We start from the raw sequence: 12,888 nt of genomic DNA on the forward strand, positions 1-12,888 counted from the left end.
CTTGCTTAGTGCATCTATCGCACACATTCGCTTGTTCACCTTGTGCATCTATTGCACTTGTTCACTTCGTGCATCTATTGCACACCTATCGCACTCCTTCATTTTGTGCATCTATCGCACTTGTTCACTTTGGTGCATCTATCGCACACCTCTCTGTTGTTTTACTCGGGGACGTATGAAGTACGCGCTTGAGTGGTTGTTTCTTAGGACGTGTGAAACGCGGCCCTAGGCGGGTTTTACCTCGGGACGTACGAAGTATGCGCCGGAGTGGTTGTTTCTCAGTACGCGTGAAATGTGGCCCTGGGCGGGTTTTACCTCGGGAAGTATGAAGTACGCGCCCGAGTGATTGTTTCTCAGGACGCGTGAAATGCAGCCCTGGGTAGGTTTTACCTCGGGACGTACGAAGTACACGCCCGAATGGTTGTTTCTCAAGACGCGTGAAAAGCGGCCTTAGATGGGCTTTACCTTAGGACGTACAAAGTACGCGCCCGAGTGGTTATTTCTCAGGACGTGTGAAACACGGCCCTGGGTAGGTTTTACATCGGGACATACGAAGTGTGCGCCTGAGTGGTTGTTTCTCAGGACACATGAAACACGACCCTGGGCGCGTTTCATCTCGGGACGTGTGAAACATGGCCCCGAGCGGTTGTTTTTCTCAGGACGAGTGAAACGCGACCCTGGGCGAGTTTCATCTCGGGACGTGCGAAGCACGAGCCCGAGCAGTTTTTGTGTTGTCTCTCAAGACGCGTGAAATGCGAACCCAAATGGTCTTCTTTGTTTCTCAGGACGCGTGAAACGTGGTCTTGGGCGATTTTCAGTTTCTCGGGACGTGTGAAACACAACCTCGAGCGGTTTTGTTCTCAGTTTCTCAAGATGTGTGAAACATAACCATAAGTGGTGTTGTCTTTCCTCGTCTCTTGTTTTGGTAAGGTTAGAGTGTGTTTTATCTCTTGTATCAAAACTTGTGGTGGTTTTAAGCTTGAAACTACTCATTCATACGTTGTTATCTTGCTTTTTGTATTCATTCTTGATTATCACATTTGTTATTGCTAAATGCATCATCTCACATGATCATGAGTCTTCAACACGGTCGGCTTCGCGAAGCGTATAATTCCAACCTTCAAACTGCTTTGCATGCATATCATTTTGCATCTTGCCCCAGAACTATGTTGGTTTGATTCCTTGCAAAGGGATATGTAGGTAGCCTACGGGCGCAACCATTTTTTGTTTGTTTGTCCAAGTCTTTCGACCTTGTCAAAATGGGTCGTCTTCGGGCTTTGATATTCACTCACGTCATTTCATGACTTCCGAGTTCTGTCAAAGAGGGGCAATTGTCGACACCCCATTTTTTACCGTCCTCAAGACTTGGACGTCATCGCTTGTGCACTCGATGATTATGATTGCATGTGCTCATTTTAGTGCCCAAAGACCTCGGCGGAATGCCCTACCTTTGAGCCTTTAAACCCTGTCCATTTTGTGCCCTGTTTTGGACCAAAACCTTAGTGCTTCAAACCTCAAGACCCTAGGACCTGCAAGCATCCTCTGGTGGGCTGCCGGCCACCCTTGTGCCTTTCCGGCTAATGGTGTGGCCTGCCGGCCATCAGTGTCTTTTTTCAGATATTTTGTTGACAGCTGTTCCAGCTGTTGGCACAATTGGCTTCATCTCCCTACACATGTATGGAGGGATATATCTCAGCCAAATGCATGTTTTTCTATATATAGGGGGTCTCCTCCTCCATTTTTGAGGGTTGAAATTTTTGGAGCAAAAATATCTCTCTCTCTCTCTCTTGCAAATTTGTGCACATTAGTCTACATACACCACACTTTTGCCTACATCTCATTAACCAAAGTTGATCATCTTTGAGCTAAGATTCTTTGAGGTCTTCTTGGAACTCTAGAAGGTGGTTTTGGCTTGAATTGTTGCCTAAAATTGATCTTTTCTTCAAGAGGTATAACACTTGCTCTTTTAACTTGCTTTGCATACTTGTTTTTCTATCTTTTCCTACTGATTTTGGGCTGTTTTTGGGCTGTAAAAAAACTCTATTTTTGTGGGCTGAAATTAGTGATTTTAGGCCATTTAACCACTTAAGGTTAGGGGGTGGCTCACCCTTCTTTATTCCTTGTTTATAAGGCATTTCCACCTTTGTTTCCCACTTTCAAACCATCTATTTTTGGACTTTTAAACACTAAATTTCAGGGTATTTTCAGTGATAAAAATCATGTTTTGAAGTCCAAATTTGGGGGGATTAGCCTCCCCTCCTTGTGCCTTGTTTGCTAGCCTAAATAGCTTTGTATGTTAGCTTATTTTTCTAGCCATTTATAGCTTAATCCCAGCATGTTTTAGGCTCTATTTTGGACTGTTTTAACTCTGTTTTGGATTGGTTAAGTCATTTGAGTCTTGTATTGCATGCTTGTAGTGTAAGTGTCCTTACAAGCTTGGTGTTTTAGGCCTTTAAACTCCACTTGTTTGAGTTGATTGCATTGTTTTAGTGCTTTTCTCACTTATTTTCAGCAAGCATAATCTCTGCAACCTTCCTCATTTCTTCACTCTTTGTTTGCTTTGAGGGTTGTTTTGACCTTGTGATTGTTTAAGCTTAAGATTGAGGTTCATGCTTAATGGTTTAATCCTCTTTCAGGGGTTCATTATCAATGGCATGACACCTCTCTCTTGCCTTAAACTATCTCTTATTTGACACTTCCTTCTCTTTAGAGGACTACTCACCAATGAAATTAATTGGTTAAAGAATGGTTGGTAAGGCAAAATGAGTAAACAAAATTGGAAGTTAAAATTTTGCAAGATAAGAATTGTTTTGGTTGGTGTGTTCAATTCGGATGTTAATTTGAACACAAGGAGAATTGGGGCATTTTATACTCAAAGTGATGAAATGTGCCAATTTTTCTAAGGTCTCTATTGCCCTTGATCATGCATGATAGGGTAAAGGTTTTGGTCTTGTTTGTGCACTTATTAAACTTGTACACCTTGGTTTTTTAGCCATCATGTAATGAAATTGCTTGATTGATGGTCTTTGAACCAAGTATATCACTTCTTTGAGCTTATTTTGATGATAAGAAGGGATACACAGTACAAACAACCTGTGAGAATACCCTCTTTTTACTCTGTTTGCTCTCTGTTGCACCAAGAAATGGTGCATCATCAGTGGCTGGCCGGCCATCATTGTTGGACGGCAACCCCCTGCCAGTGGCCGGTCGGCCACCACTTCTGGCCTGCCGGCCACCAATGAATTTTGAGGAATGTGTTTGTGAAGCATAGCAGAGTTGATCTGGAAGAGGAAAACAGTGTAAGAGTTGTGCAACAGAGGCTTTCAGGAGCAAACAGTGGACGTTCTTTGGGTGGAAACCGAGCATGCATGGGCCTCCCTCGTTTCTTGGCACTAGTTAATTAGTTTAATTAGCAATTAATCATTTATTTGTTGTAATTTATTAGTTGTAACTAATTAGTTTGTTTTGTACTTATTTACTTAGTTTAGATTGGTTAATTAAATTAGTTTGTGTTGTAATATTTAATTAGCTTAGCCTAGTTAAATTCTTAATTAATTAGCTTAGAAGTTAGTTAATTTATTTATTTAAGTTTTGTAATAATTAGTTAAGTAGTTTAGCTTAGCTAGTTTATTCATTCGGACCCTCCTGCGCGAGGGCATGAATGTTGTAGTAACGTGTATGTCTTCCAACCTCACGTCTTTCTTCCTTTTATTTATCCGCTTTTGATGGTTAGATTAGGGGTATCACATTTCAATTATCATATCGCATGTTTTCATCCATTCATTTGTCTTACATGCACTGAGGCTCGGTTCATCATTCAAACTTGCATTATCGTTTCAGTACCTCGTTGAATACGTGTTTAAACGCATGCTATGAAATTGTTGCAAATAACATTTTAAGTAGCTGAGCCTATTTTAGTTGCATTATTGCATGCGTTACATTAGCCATCTTGTATAATTAGGTATCATGCATATTTTTCTAACTTTTTTTTTGTTTTATCTTAGGTTGGAGTACTAGGTGAGTTTTTAGTGCTTTAGCATACTTTCATGAGTGTGAGTGACTGCCATGACTAGCATGCTTACCATGAGCCTAAGTGCTTACTTGGTTTAATTGTTTGAGTGCCTATGGATGAAGGCTTGTTGTTTGAATTGGAACGATTCAATGAATGTACGTTTAAGCCCACTTTGTTAAGTGGCAAATTCAAAAGCTTTAAACCCACTTTGTTAAGTGGCAAAATCAAACCCTTTTTGAAAAACAAACATGAAATTGAATTGTTCAAATTCAAGCAAACTAGTCTATACCTTGTATGCGTGCATCACATAGTAAATGCTAGCCTAATAACCAGAACAGGAACATATAATGTACATAAAAATCATATCATGATTAGTAGAGGCCGATCTTTGATCGGGTGAGCGGAGGTGCTCAATTCATAACCTTCCCCTTTCGTGCCTAAGTTCCTGAACCGAGACAACTTTGGTGATGACGGATATGTGGCCTTTGGCACGAGTCATAGATTTCCTAAATTTCCCCAAAAATAAAATATTTAGGTGGCAACACTATATCTAGAAAAGCAGTCCATTTTTGACAATTTTATTCAAAATCGATTTTCCAAAAGATTTGCCAAATTTGGACTCTTTGGTGTTTATCAATTTCACGTTGTACTTATGAGACTAGATTCAAAACTGCAGGAGTCCGAACTGTAGGGCTTCTTTCAAACTTCCGAAAGGGGGCACGAAAAAGTCGTGCTACAACTATATTTGTACTATAGCTGGCTCATTGCATTCCACCACTTTTATCATACTGCATCTACAACTATACATTATATCTGATATATTAATACTATATTTTTTCAGGTTCCAGCCATACCGAGAGCACCAGCGACTGCGCCTGCACCATCACTACCTCCCCCAGCAGCAAAGAGGAGAGAAAGATGGGCCCCAGCACGCAACCGTGAGGAGCGTCGAAGTCGAGGTTGGAGGAGCCCCTTGAAGCCAGTGTTGAGTGACGACAATGCTGAGACCAGTGGCTCCAAGGAGGCAGTGAGTCCACAGCCTGAGTCTTCCGAGAGTGGGCATGATAGTGGCTCGAGATCTGGAGGTGATGATGAGTCAGGCTCTGGAGCAGACATCGGCGATGATTCTAGTTCTGGCTCGGCATCTGAGTCGGACAACGGCGCTGATGGGGATAGCTCTGAGTCTCCACCCAAGAAGAGGACAAAGAGGGCCTCTCGTACCTGCGAAGACTGGCACTGATTTATTTGTATTTTGCTTAGTTTCTTTTTGTTAGTAACATTAGCACATGTATAGCTTTAGGAAGTTCTATTTTGCTTTAAAACTTGTACCCTTCTTTTATAAAAAGCCATGATTGGAATAAAATCGACGCATATTTTTATGAAAAAATGTGTTGTCATTTTTGTATCATGAGCACCATATATGCATGAAATGGACAGAGAATTGAAATGTCCAAGAGTGCTTGATTAAAACAAGATGCTTAATCGGATAATGAATCGACCAACAACCAAAATACAAAATGCAATATACAACTCGATAAACAAAACAACTCAATACAACTCAATACACAGAATAACAATAATTCAAATACAAATACAAGCAAAGACTAAAACAAAAGGACAAAAGACCATCCAAAACACACAAAAAAAAGACAAAACACAAGCTACCCACACCTTCCAACACACAGGTGGACAATAGGCCAAAAAGGAGACTGTCGGCTAGAGGAGAAAGACTGTCGGCCACCAATGTGGCCTGCCGGCCACCAGCAGTGGCCTGCCAGCCACCAATGTACAGAACCTCTAGATTGTTAACAACTGGCTTCCACTTACTGCCTTATCTTCTACAAAAGCTTCAACTTCGTCATTTCTTCTCCAGAACTCATTCTAGCCGTTGTTTTTGCCACAAGTGGAGCCATTTCTTATCCAAAACCTCGCGGATTGGAATGCGACTTTGAACAGCTTGGAAAAGGTGAATTTATGGGGTTTCGGCTTAAATGCATTTTTTTCATTAAGTCAGACTCCACTTTGTTTTCAGTTCTTTCATGTCGTGGCTAGATGCTGGAACCCAATTACACACATCTTTAGCTTCGGGGGACAAGAAATATGCCCAATAATTGAAGAATTTCAAGCGCTAACGGAATCTTGGCGTGATGAGAAGATCATGCCTTAGCCCCATTTTGACCACGCCTAAGCTTTAGGACGGATGTGTGGGCTCACTATGCACGAGGCTTGATCTCTAGCCCACAACGGAAAGCTAGACATTCCCAGTTTGATTCGTCGATTTTTCAATGCCGGTGACCGCGACGATTGTCTTTGGCGGGGTTTTCGACAGCATGCCCTCTGCTTATGTATGCTAGCTCATTTCCTTTTTGCCCCTAGTTTTGGCGGATCTAGCATTCGCTTGATCGAGGTAGCGCAAGGCCTGAAAGAAGGCAAGAGTTGCATTGGCTTGGCACTGACCGAGACTTTGATGGGCTTAAACGCCTTCTATCGACGGGAGACTACCAGATTCGCGGGAAGTCCACTACTTCTTCAGGTAATGTTTCCCACCCTTTCTAATATGTGTTTCTCACATCTCTCGGCACTCATGCTCTATTTTTCTCTCAGAGCGCTTTTCTCATTTTTCTCTCAACATACATCTCTCTATTCTTTAACCTCTCTTTTCTTTCATCCCTTTCCAAGAGTGGCTTATGAATAAGCTGAAAGTTGTGGACTCTTGCCTTGAATACTCAGCTCGAGGCTATTTCTTCCACCACCGACTAGTGGATTTCTTGAATGAAGGGTGATGGTGCGAGTGGATGTGCAACAGGTCTGCTGCTGACATAACCTGGCGTTGCCCCTAGTTTAAACTAACCGAGATGAGCTACAGCATAGCTTGGCAGTCCGGCATTCAGCTGATCGGCCTAACTCACTGTGTATTCTACTTTCCTTTTTGGTTCAGGTGCCAGTTTAGGCACGATCATATTTGCCCAGAGGAGGGGGTAGAGTATCTGGTTTCATTCTCCATCTAAGGTTCACATTTGGCTAGATAACTCACTGCTTGGAGGACAAGAGAACTTCTAGCCCCTGCCCCTAGTTTCAGTTATGTCCTTTCTGGCAAATGCCTGGCTTAGCTTGAGAATGAGGCACAAACCGGGCCCACTTTGGCATCAGAAGCTTCCACGAGCACGAGCAGGGGACGCAGGAGCACTTGACTCGTCTATGCCCCTAGTTTATTGCTTTAATATTTCTTTTCAATTTTTTTCAATATAATAAAAGCAACTTTGATTTGTATCGAGAGAGTTGGAGAACTTTGTATTGAAATCAATGAAATTAAAGTTGTGAGCACTGAAAATTTTCCTTTTGTTCCAAAAATGGCCTAAGTTGTAAAAGGTAAAATTTGAACAAAATTAACATTTATCAAAACTTTCCAAAACCATTTTCGAAAAGGATCACCACTTGACACGTACGGAATCAATCCTTGAGATGTACAACCTCGAATCCAAAGATCACATATTGCCCCTTGACTAAATAACATTACTCAGCACTGTAACCAACTTTCATGGTAAAGATCATAACCAAACTCTCAGGTGTAGAAAAGACAAAGATGACCTGATCAATCACATGGACAGGACAATTGAGTTGGAGGTGTTTACGGCCGAACTTCAGGATGAAGTTGCTTACGTATCCCGAAGATGGAAATCAGGCCTTACGTAGCTCGATTTAGGTTCACTCGAGTATTATCTCTCTCATTTTGCGTTCTAACTTTTGCCAAAGCCACCCTTTAGGGTTTTCAACCTTGCGAGCTCAGTTTTTTTTTATTTCTAATTTTTTTATGCTCTAACTTTTGCCTAGGTCGCCCTTCCAGGTTTTCGACCTAGCCAGCCTCTCAGGGATAGTATTTCTTCAACTTGTCCATGTTGATCGGTAGGGAAAATTTTAGGCCATCTAGGTCCATGAGAATGACAGCTCCACCCGACCAAATAGTTTTGATGATGTAAGGACCAATCCAATTGGGTCTAAACTTGCCCCTAGGGTCATGGATGGGAGCTTGGTTATCTTTCAGCACCAAATTCCCCTCTTTGAGATTTCGGGACTTAACCTTCTTGTTAAAGGCCCTAGCAATTCTGCATTGATAGCCCAAAACATGATACAATGCTTTCAGCCTTCTCTCATCAAACAGCATCAGTTCTTCAAACCTGCTCTGCTGCTAGTCCGCCTCTACTATTTGACACTCAGCCATAACTCGCAATGACGGGACTTCTATTTCGATTGGCAAAACAGCTTTCATCCCATAGACAAGATAATAAGAAGTTGCCCCTATAGACGTCCGGATTGAAGTTCTATAGCCCGAGAGTGCGAATGGCAATTTGTTTGGCCAGTCCCCGTAGGTCTCAACCATTTTCTACAAAATATGCTTGATGTTCTTGTTAGCGGCCTCAACAACTCCGTTGGTTTGCGGTCGGTATGTAGACGACTTATGAAAAGTCACATTGTATTTCTCCAAGTCTATCATTTCTTTCTTGAAATGGAAGCCATTATCTGAAATGATTTCGTTTAGGACTCCATATCGGCAAATGATGTTTCGGATGAACTTAGCCACATGTACTGCTTTCAACACTACGTAGGACTGAGCTTCCACCCACTTTGTAAAGTAATCAATTGCCACCATAATGTATTCATGCCCATTCGATCCTTTTGGTGTGACTACACCAATGACGTCAATTCCCTATACCGAAAAAGGCCATAGCGAAGTCATGTTGTACAGTTTTGACGGTGGGATGTTCATGTGATTGGCATAAATTTGGCATTTGTGGCATTGCCGAACAAAACCAATACAATCCTTCTCCATGGTAGACTAGTAGTAACCCTGCCTGAGAATCTTCCAGGCTAACATTACTCCGTTCATATGCACTTCGCACTCTTTCCCGTGGATGGCCTCCATCAGGCGCTTTGACTCATCCTCTTCGACACACAACTTGTGCATTCCCAAATGACCTCTCTTGTACAGTTTACCTGCGCAGATGGTAAATTAGACGACTATCCGCCGTATTGCCCTCTTGTTTTTGGCATTTGCCCCTGGTAGATAAACTTCATTTTCCAAGAAGTTCCAGATGTCATAGTACCAAGGGTTTTAGTCTTGCGCTTCATCTATTGTGGCGATAGTCTCGTAGGTCGGCATGTATCTCTACTCAATGATGATCGGACGCATTCGGACTCCACGTGGGATGTTTATCATAGAAGATAGAGTTGATAAGGCGTCAGCAAACTTGTTGTTCTCTCTTAGTAGATGCATGAAAGTCAGCTTTTCAAACCTAGGAATCAGAACATCCAGGGTCTGATGATACATCTTCATCTTTTCTTCTTTAACTTTCCAGTCTCCATTTGCTTGAGACACAACTAGGTTCGAGTCTCCGATAACATCCAACCTTTTCGTCCCTAGTTCCAGGGCGACTTCCAAACCAGCAATACACGACTCATATTCTGCTTTGTCATTGGATACCTTGTGTGATAACTCTGTTCCGTATTATGCTAATTAATCTGAATTACGATTGTGATTATGTGTTTGATATGATTTTGTGTGCCACTTATATGAATATATGTGGTTTTGAATTTCTATCTGTTCACCATAGGAATATCTGTTCAACTTACTGTTATAAACTAAAAATTGAAGGCCTTATCGGCCACATAAATCGAAATTGACTACACCTTTGTGATTAACGTAATTTTTAGAGCCTACGGTGAAATTTAATTGAAAATTAATTTGGATCAAAATAATTAGATTCAGAACGATTAATTAAGCTTTATTATTTAACTCTAACCAAATGTGATTAGTGAGAGACTATAAAAGGAGCTCTATTATACTTATATTCATTTATTTGAGCTTAAAGCTGAAAATTGCTCTAAAGAAAGAGAGTGAGGGTCGGCTAGAGAGAGAGAGAGGGAAACAATTGGAGATTGAGCAAGAGGCTTAGAAATCTTGAAGATTAACTCAAGAATTGGCTAGAATTTGGGTGTTTGAAGCTCCTAGGTGAGTAAATTCATAGATTTTAGTTTGTAACTTTGTGAATTCAAAGTTGAATGGTGATCAAGAACATGAATTGAGTTAGTTTTGATGAATTGGGAGTCAATAGACACATGCATGTAGGAGATTGCCATGAATTGTATGTTTGAGCTTGAAATTTGCATAAGCTAGCATGAATAATGTTGAACATGGAGAATTGGGCACCAATCTTCACATGCATGCATAATTTTCATGGGTTCCATAATAATAAGTGTCATTTGCATGATTTGAAATAGAAATGAAGTCAAAAATTTGCATGCATGTTTGATTATAGAAGATATGGAGCTTATATGAGGGTTGAATGCATGAGCCTTGATTATACTAGAGAAATGTTGATTAATTTTGAAGATTGGACCATGATTTTAAGCAATTGGCGTCATATTGTTTGTGTACTCATGATATATAATGTGTTTCCCTATTTTGGTACCTTAATTCGAGCTTTGGAGCCTTTGAATATCAAGTTCAAGCCCCAAGAACAATTCTGGATTTTCCAGAATTTGGCATGTCCGCTCGAGGGGGAAGGCGCCGCTTGAGCGGGAAATACGAGCTCCCAGAAGTTTTGCAGGCATGGATGTCCGCTCGAGTGGGGAGATTCACGCTCGAGCGGGGAGCTATGTAGTGAGACTTTCATCTCGAGCGTCCGAATTCACGCTCGAGCGTAAAAGTGAGGCAACCAGTACTTTTGCAGATCTAATGGGTCCACTCGAGCGGGAAAGTCCACGCTCGAGCAGGGACCCCTGTTTCAGAAATTTTGTAAAGATGTTCTATGTCTCGTTTTCCATTCTCTTTCACTTCTAAGCACTCTTAGGCATACATTGAGCATTAAGAATGAATTAAAAGGATAAGAAAGAAGCCTAAGAGGAATGTATGAACTAAGAACGGATTGAATCGTTTGTGACCCATATGTGTTATGTAATGTGTTAGGTCAAGCTCAAGGGTGAATCCACCGGCAGAACACTATGAGTAATATCTTAATAAGGATATTCTGAAGTATGTTATTTGTCTAATTACTTATTCCCCGATAAGTTTTATAAGTTTGTTAATTTGAATTGTGGACAAATGTTTGCTATGCCATATGGTTGGGCCTAAGGCCGTCTGCTATGAATGAATGGGCCAAAGGCAGTCTGACATGAATGATAGTCTAAGTCGAATGATAGTCTGACATGAATGAATGGGCCAGAGGCCGTTGGGTATGAATAAATGGGCCAGAGGCCGTTGGATATGAATGAATGGGCTAATGAATAGGCCGAAGGCCGTATGACATGAATGAATACAAATGATTGGGCCAAAGGACGTCAGACAGGAATGATTGGGCTAAAGGCCGTCGGACATGAATGAATTGGGCCCGAGGCCGTTTGATGTGTTTGGAATCTCAGTCACTTGACCTATATATTTATATATATATATATATATATATATGCCTGATAGAAATATGAATTGGACCCAAGGCCGTTTGATGGTTATTGTTCTAAGCACCGTTCGTATAACTTCTTTATTTGATATTATTCACTGGGCATTCGCTCACGCTCATTCATGTGTCTGTAGGTGAGCCAAGGGAGGTCCAAACCCAGCCTCAGTGAAGTTGTGTGAAATAGTCAAGGTTTTGAAGAGTCAGCCGAAACGTCTCACGCATGAGACTCATTTTCGCCCTTTTGCTATTTTGTTATATTTTGTCATGTTGGCGAAAACATTGGTCTATCTTTGTATATAAGTTTTGGTTAGGCTGACTAAGACTTGGATGATCCTGTGTGTACAGAACTTTGTGTTATTACATGTTTTGATGTGAGTTATTAACATGTATGCAAATAGATTGTTATGCGTGCCATGTTGTAGACACCCCATTTTTTACCGCCCTTAAGACTTGGGCGCTACTAATGGTTTACTTGGTGATGAAAGATGTGCAGGGCGGCAAAAGGAAAGTCAAATCCTAACCTCACACCCCATTTTGGACCAAAGCTATTTTGAATGGTTTTTAGACCTTAAAACCCTCTCTTTCAAAATATTTTTGAAAAGAAGTTTCTATAATGTTCCGAGGCTCGCATTTTGTTAAATGTTGCGCTTTTCGGTAAACCGAGCAAGGACAAAGTGAAAATGAATGAAAGAGAGTTGAAATCTTTGAAAAATCTTTCAAAACACCTTGTTTAGGGGTTTGGAGTTGAAGAATAGAGGAGAAGAGGGAAGAAACCTAGCTGAGGAAGAAGTTGGGTATGAATTGCTAAGAGAGAGTCAAGCGGTCCTCGCTAAATCAGGCCTATCTGTCCATACACTTGGATTTAAGCTATAAGTCCACCACCGTTGGAAAGAGGACTTCCAGGGCTTCATTTTTCATTCAAGAATCTCCTCAAACCGAGTCTAGATGGAAGAGATATGGTTAGTTGAAGTTGGGCATCATTCCGGTTGGACCGAAACTGAGCAGCTTCACCAAAACATGCATAACTTTTTTCACAATTGAAATTTTGATGCAAGGCTTCCACCATTGGAAATCTTACTTTCGGGGATTCAATTTGGATACAAGAATGACCTAAAAAGGAGTTCATATGAAGGAGTTATGCCCATTTGAAGTTGGGTTTGAAAAGCAAATTTTGTTGGCCGATCGGCCAAAAAGTAGCAGATAGGTGGCAAATCGGCACAAAAGATGGCTGATCGGCCAAGAGTGACCCAAATTCATTTTTTTTGAAGATATTTTATCTCCAGCTTTTCCACACAACCTCCAGCTGTCCCATATTTAGATATTTTGACCAAACTCTTGCCTTTTGCTATATATAGAGCCAAATATCTCATTTCTAAAGGGTTAGAACTTCTCAAGAAAGTTTAAGAGCTTCTCTCACTAAATTCC

At 41.1% G+C, this 12,888-nt stretch overlaps 1 protein-coding gene across 2 annotated transcripts in view; it reads left to right on the forward strand.

The window, feature by feature from the left end:
- The window catches only part of LOC114256479 (uncharacterized), a 38,944-nt gene extending 33,545 nt beyond the window's left edge, over positions 1-5,399 (forward strand). For both annotated transcript variants that reach the window (XR_014348821.1, XM_082902176.1), the window contains exon 4: positions 4,854-5,399. Coding sequence is in view for 1 of the 2 variants with exons in the window: in XM_082902176.1 (XP_082758302.1) it covers positions 4,854-5,252 (399 nt within the window). In the remaining variant the exon portion in view is untranslated. The remainder of the gene's footprint in view (positions 1-4,853) is intronic.
- The last annotated feature ends 7,489 nt before the right edge of the window (positions 5,400-12,888 follow it).

This window comes from Camellia sinensis, chromosome 13 (assembly GCF_055761805.1).
Source record: "Camellia sinensis isolate YWXY chromosome 13, ASM5576180v1, whole genome shotgun sequence".
In the NCBI taxonomy this organism is placed as follows: Eukaryota; Viridiplantae; Streptophyta; class Magnoliopsida; order Ericales; family Theaceae; genus Camellia; species Camellia sinensis.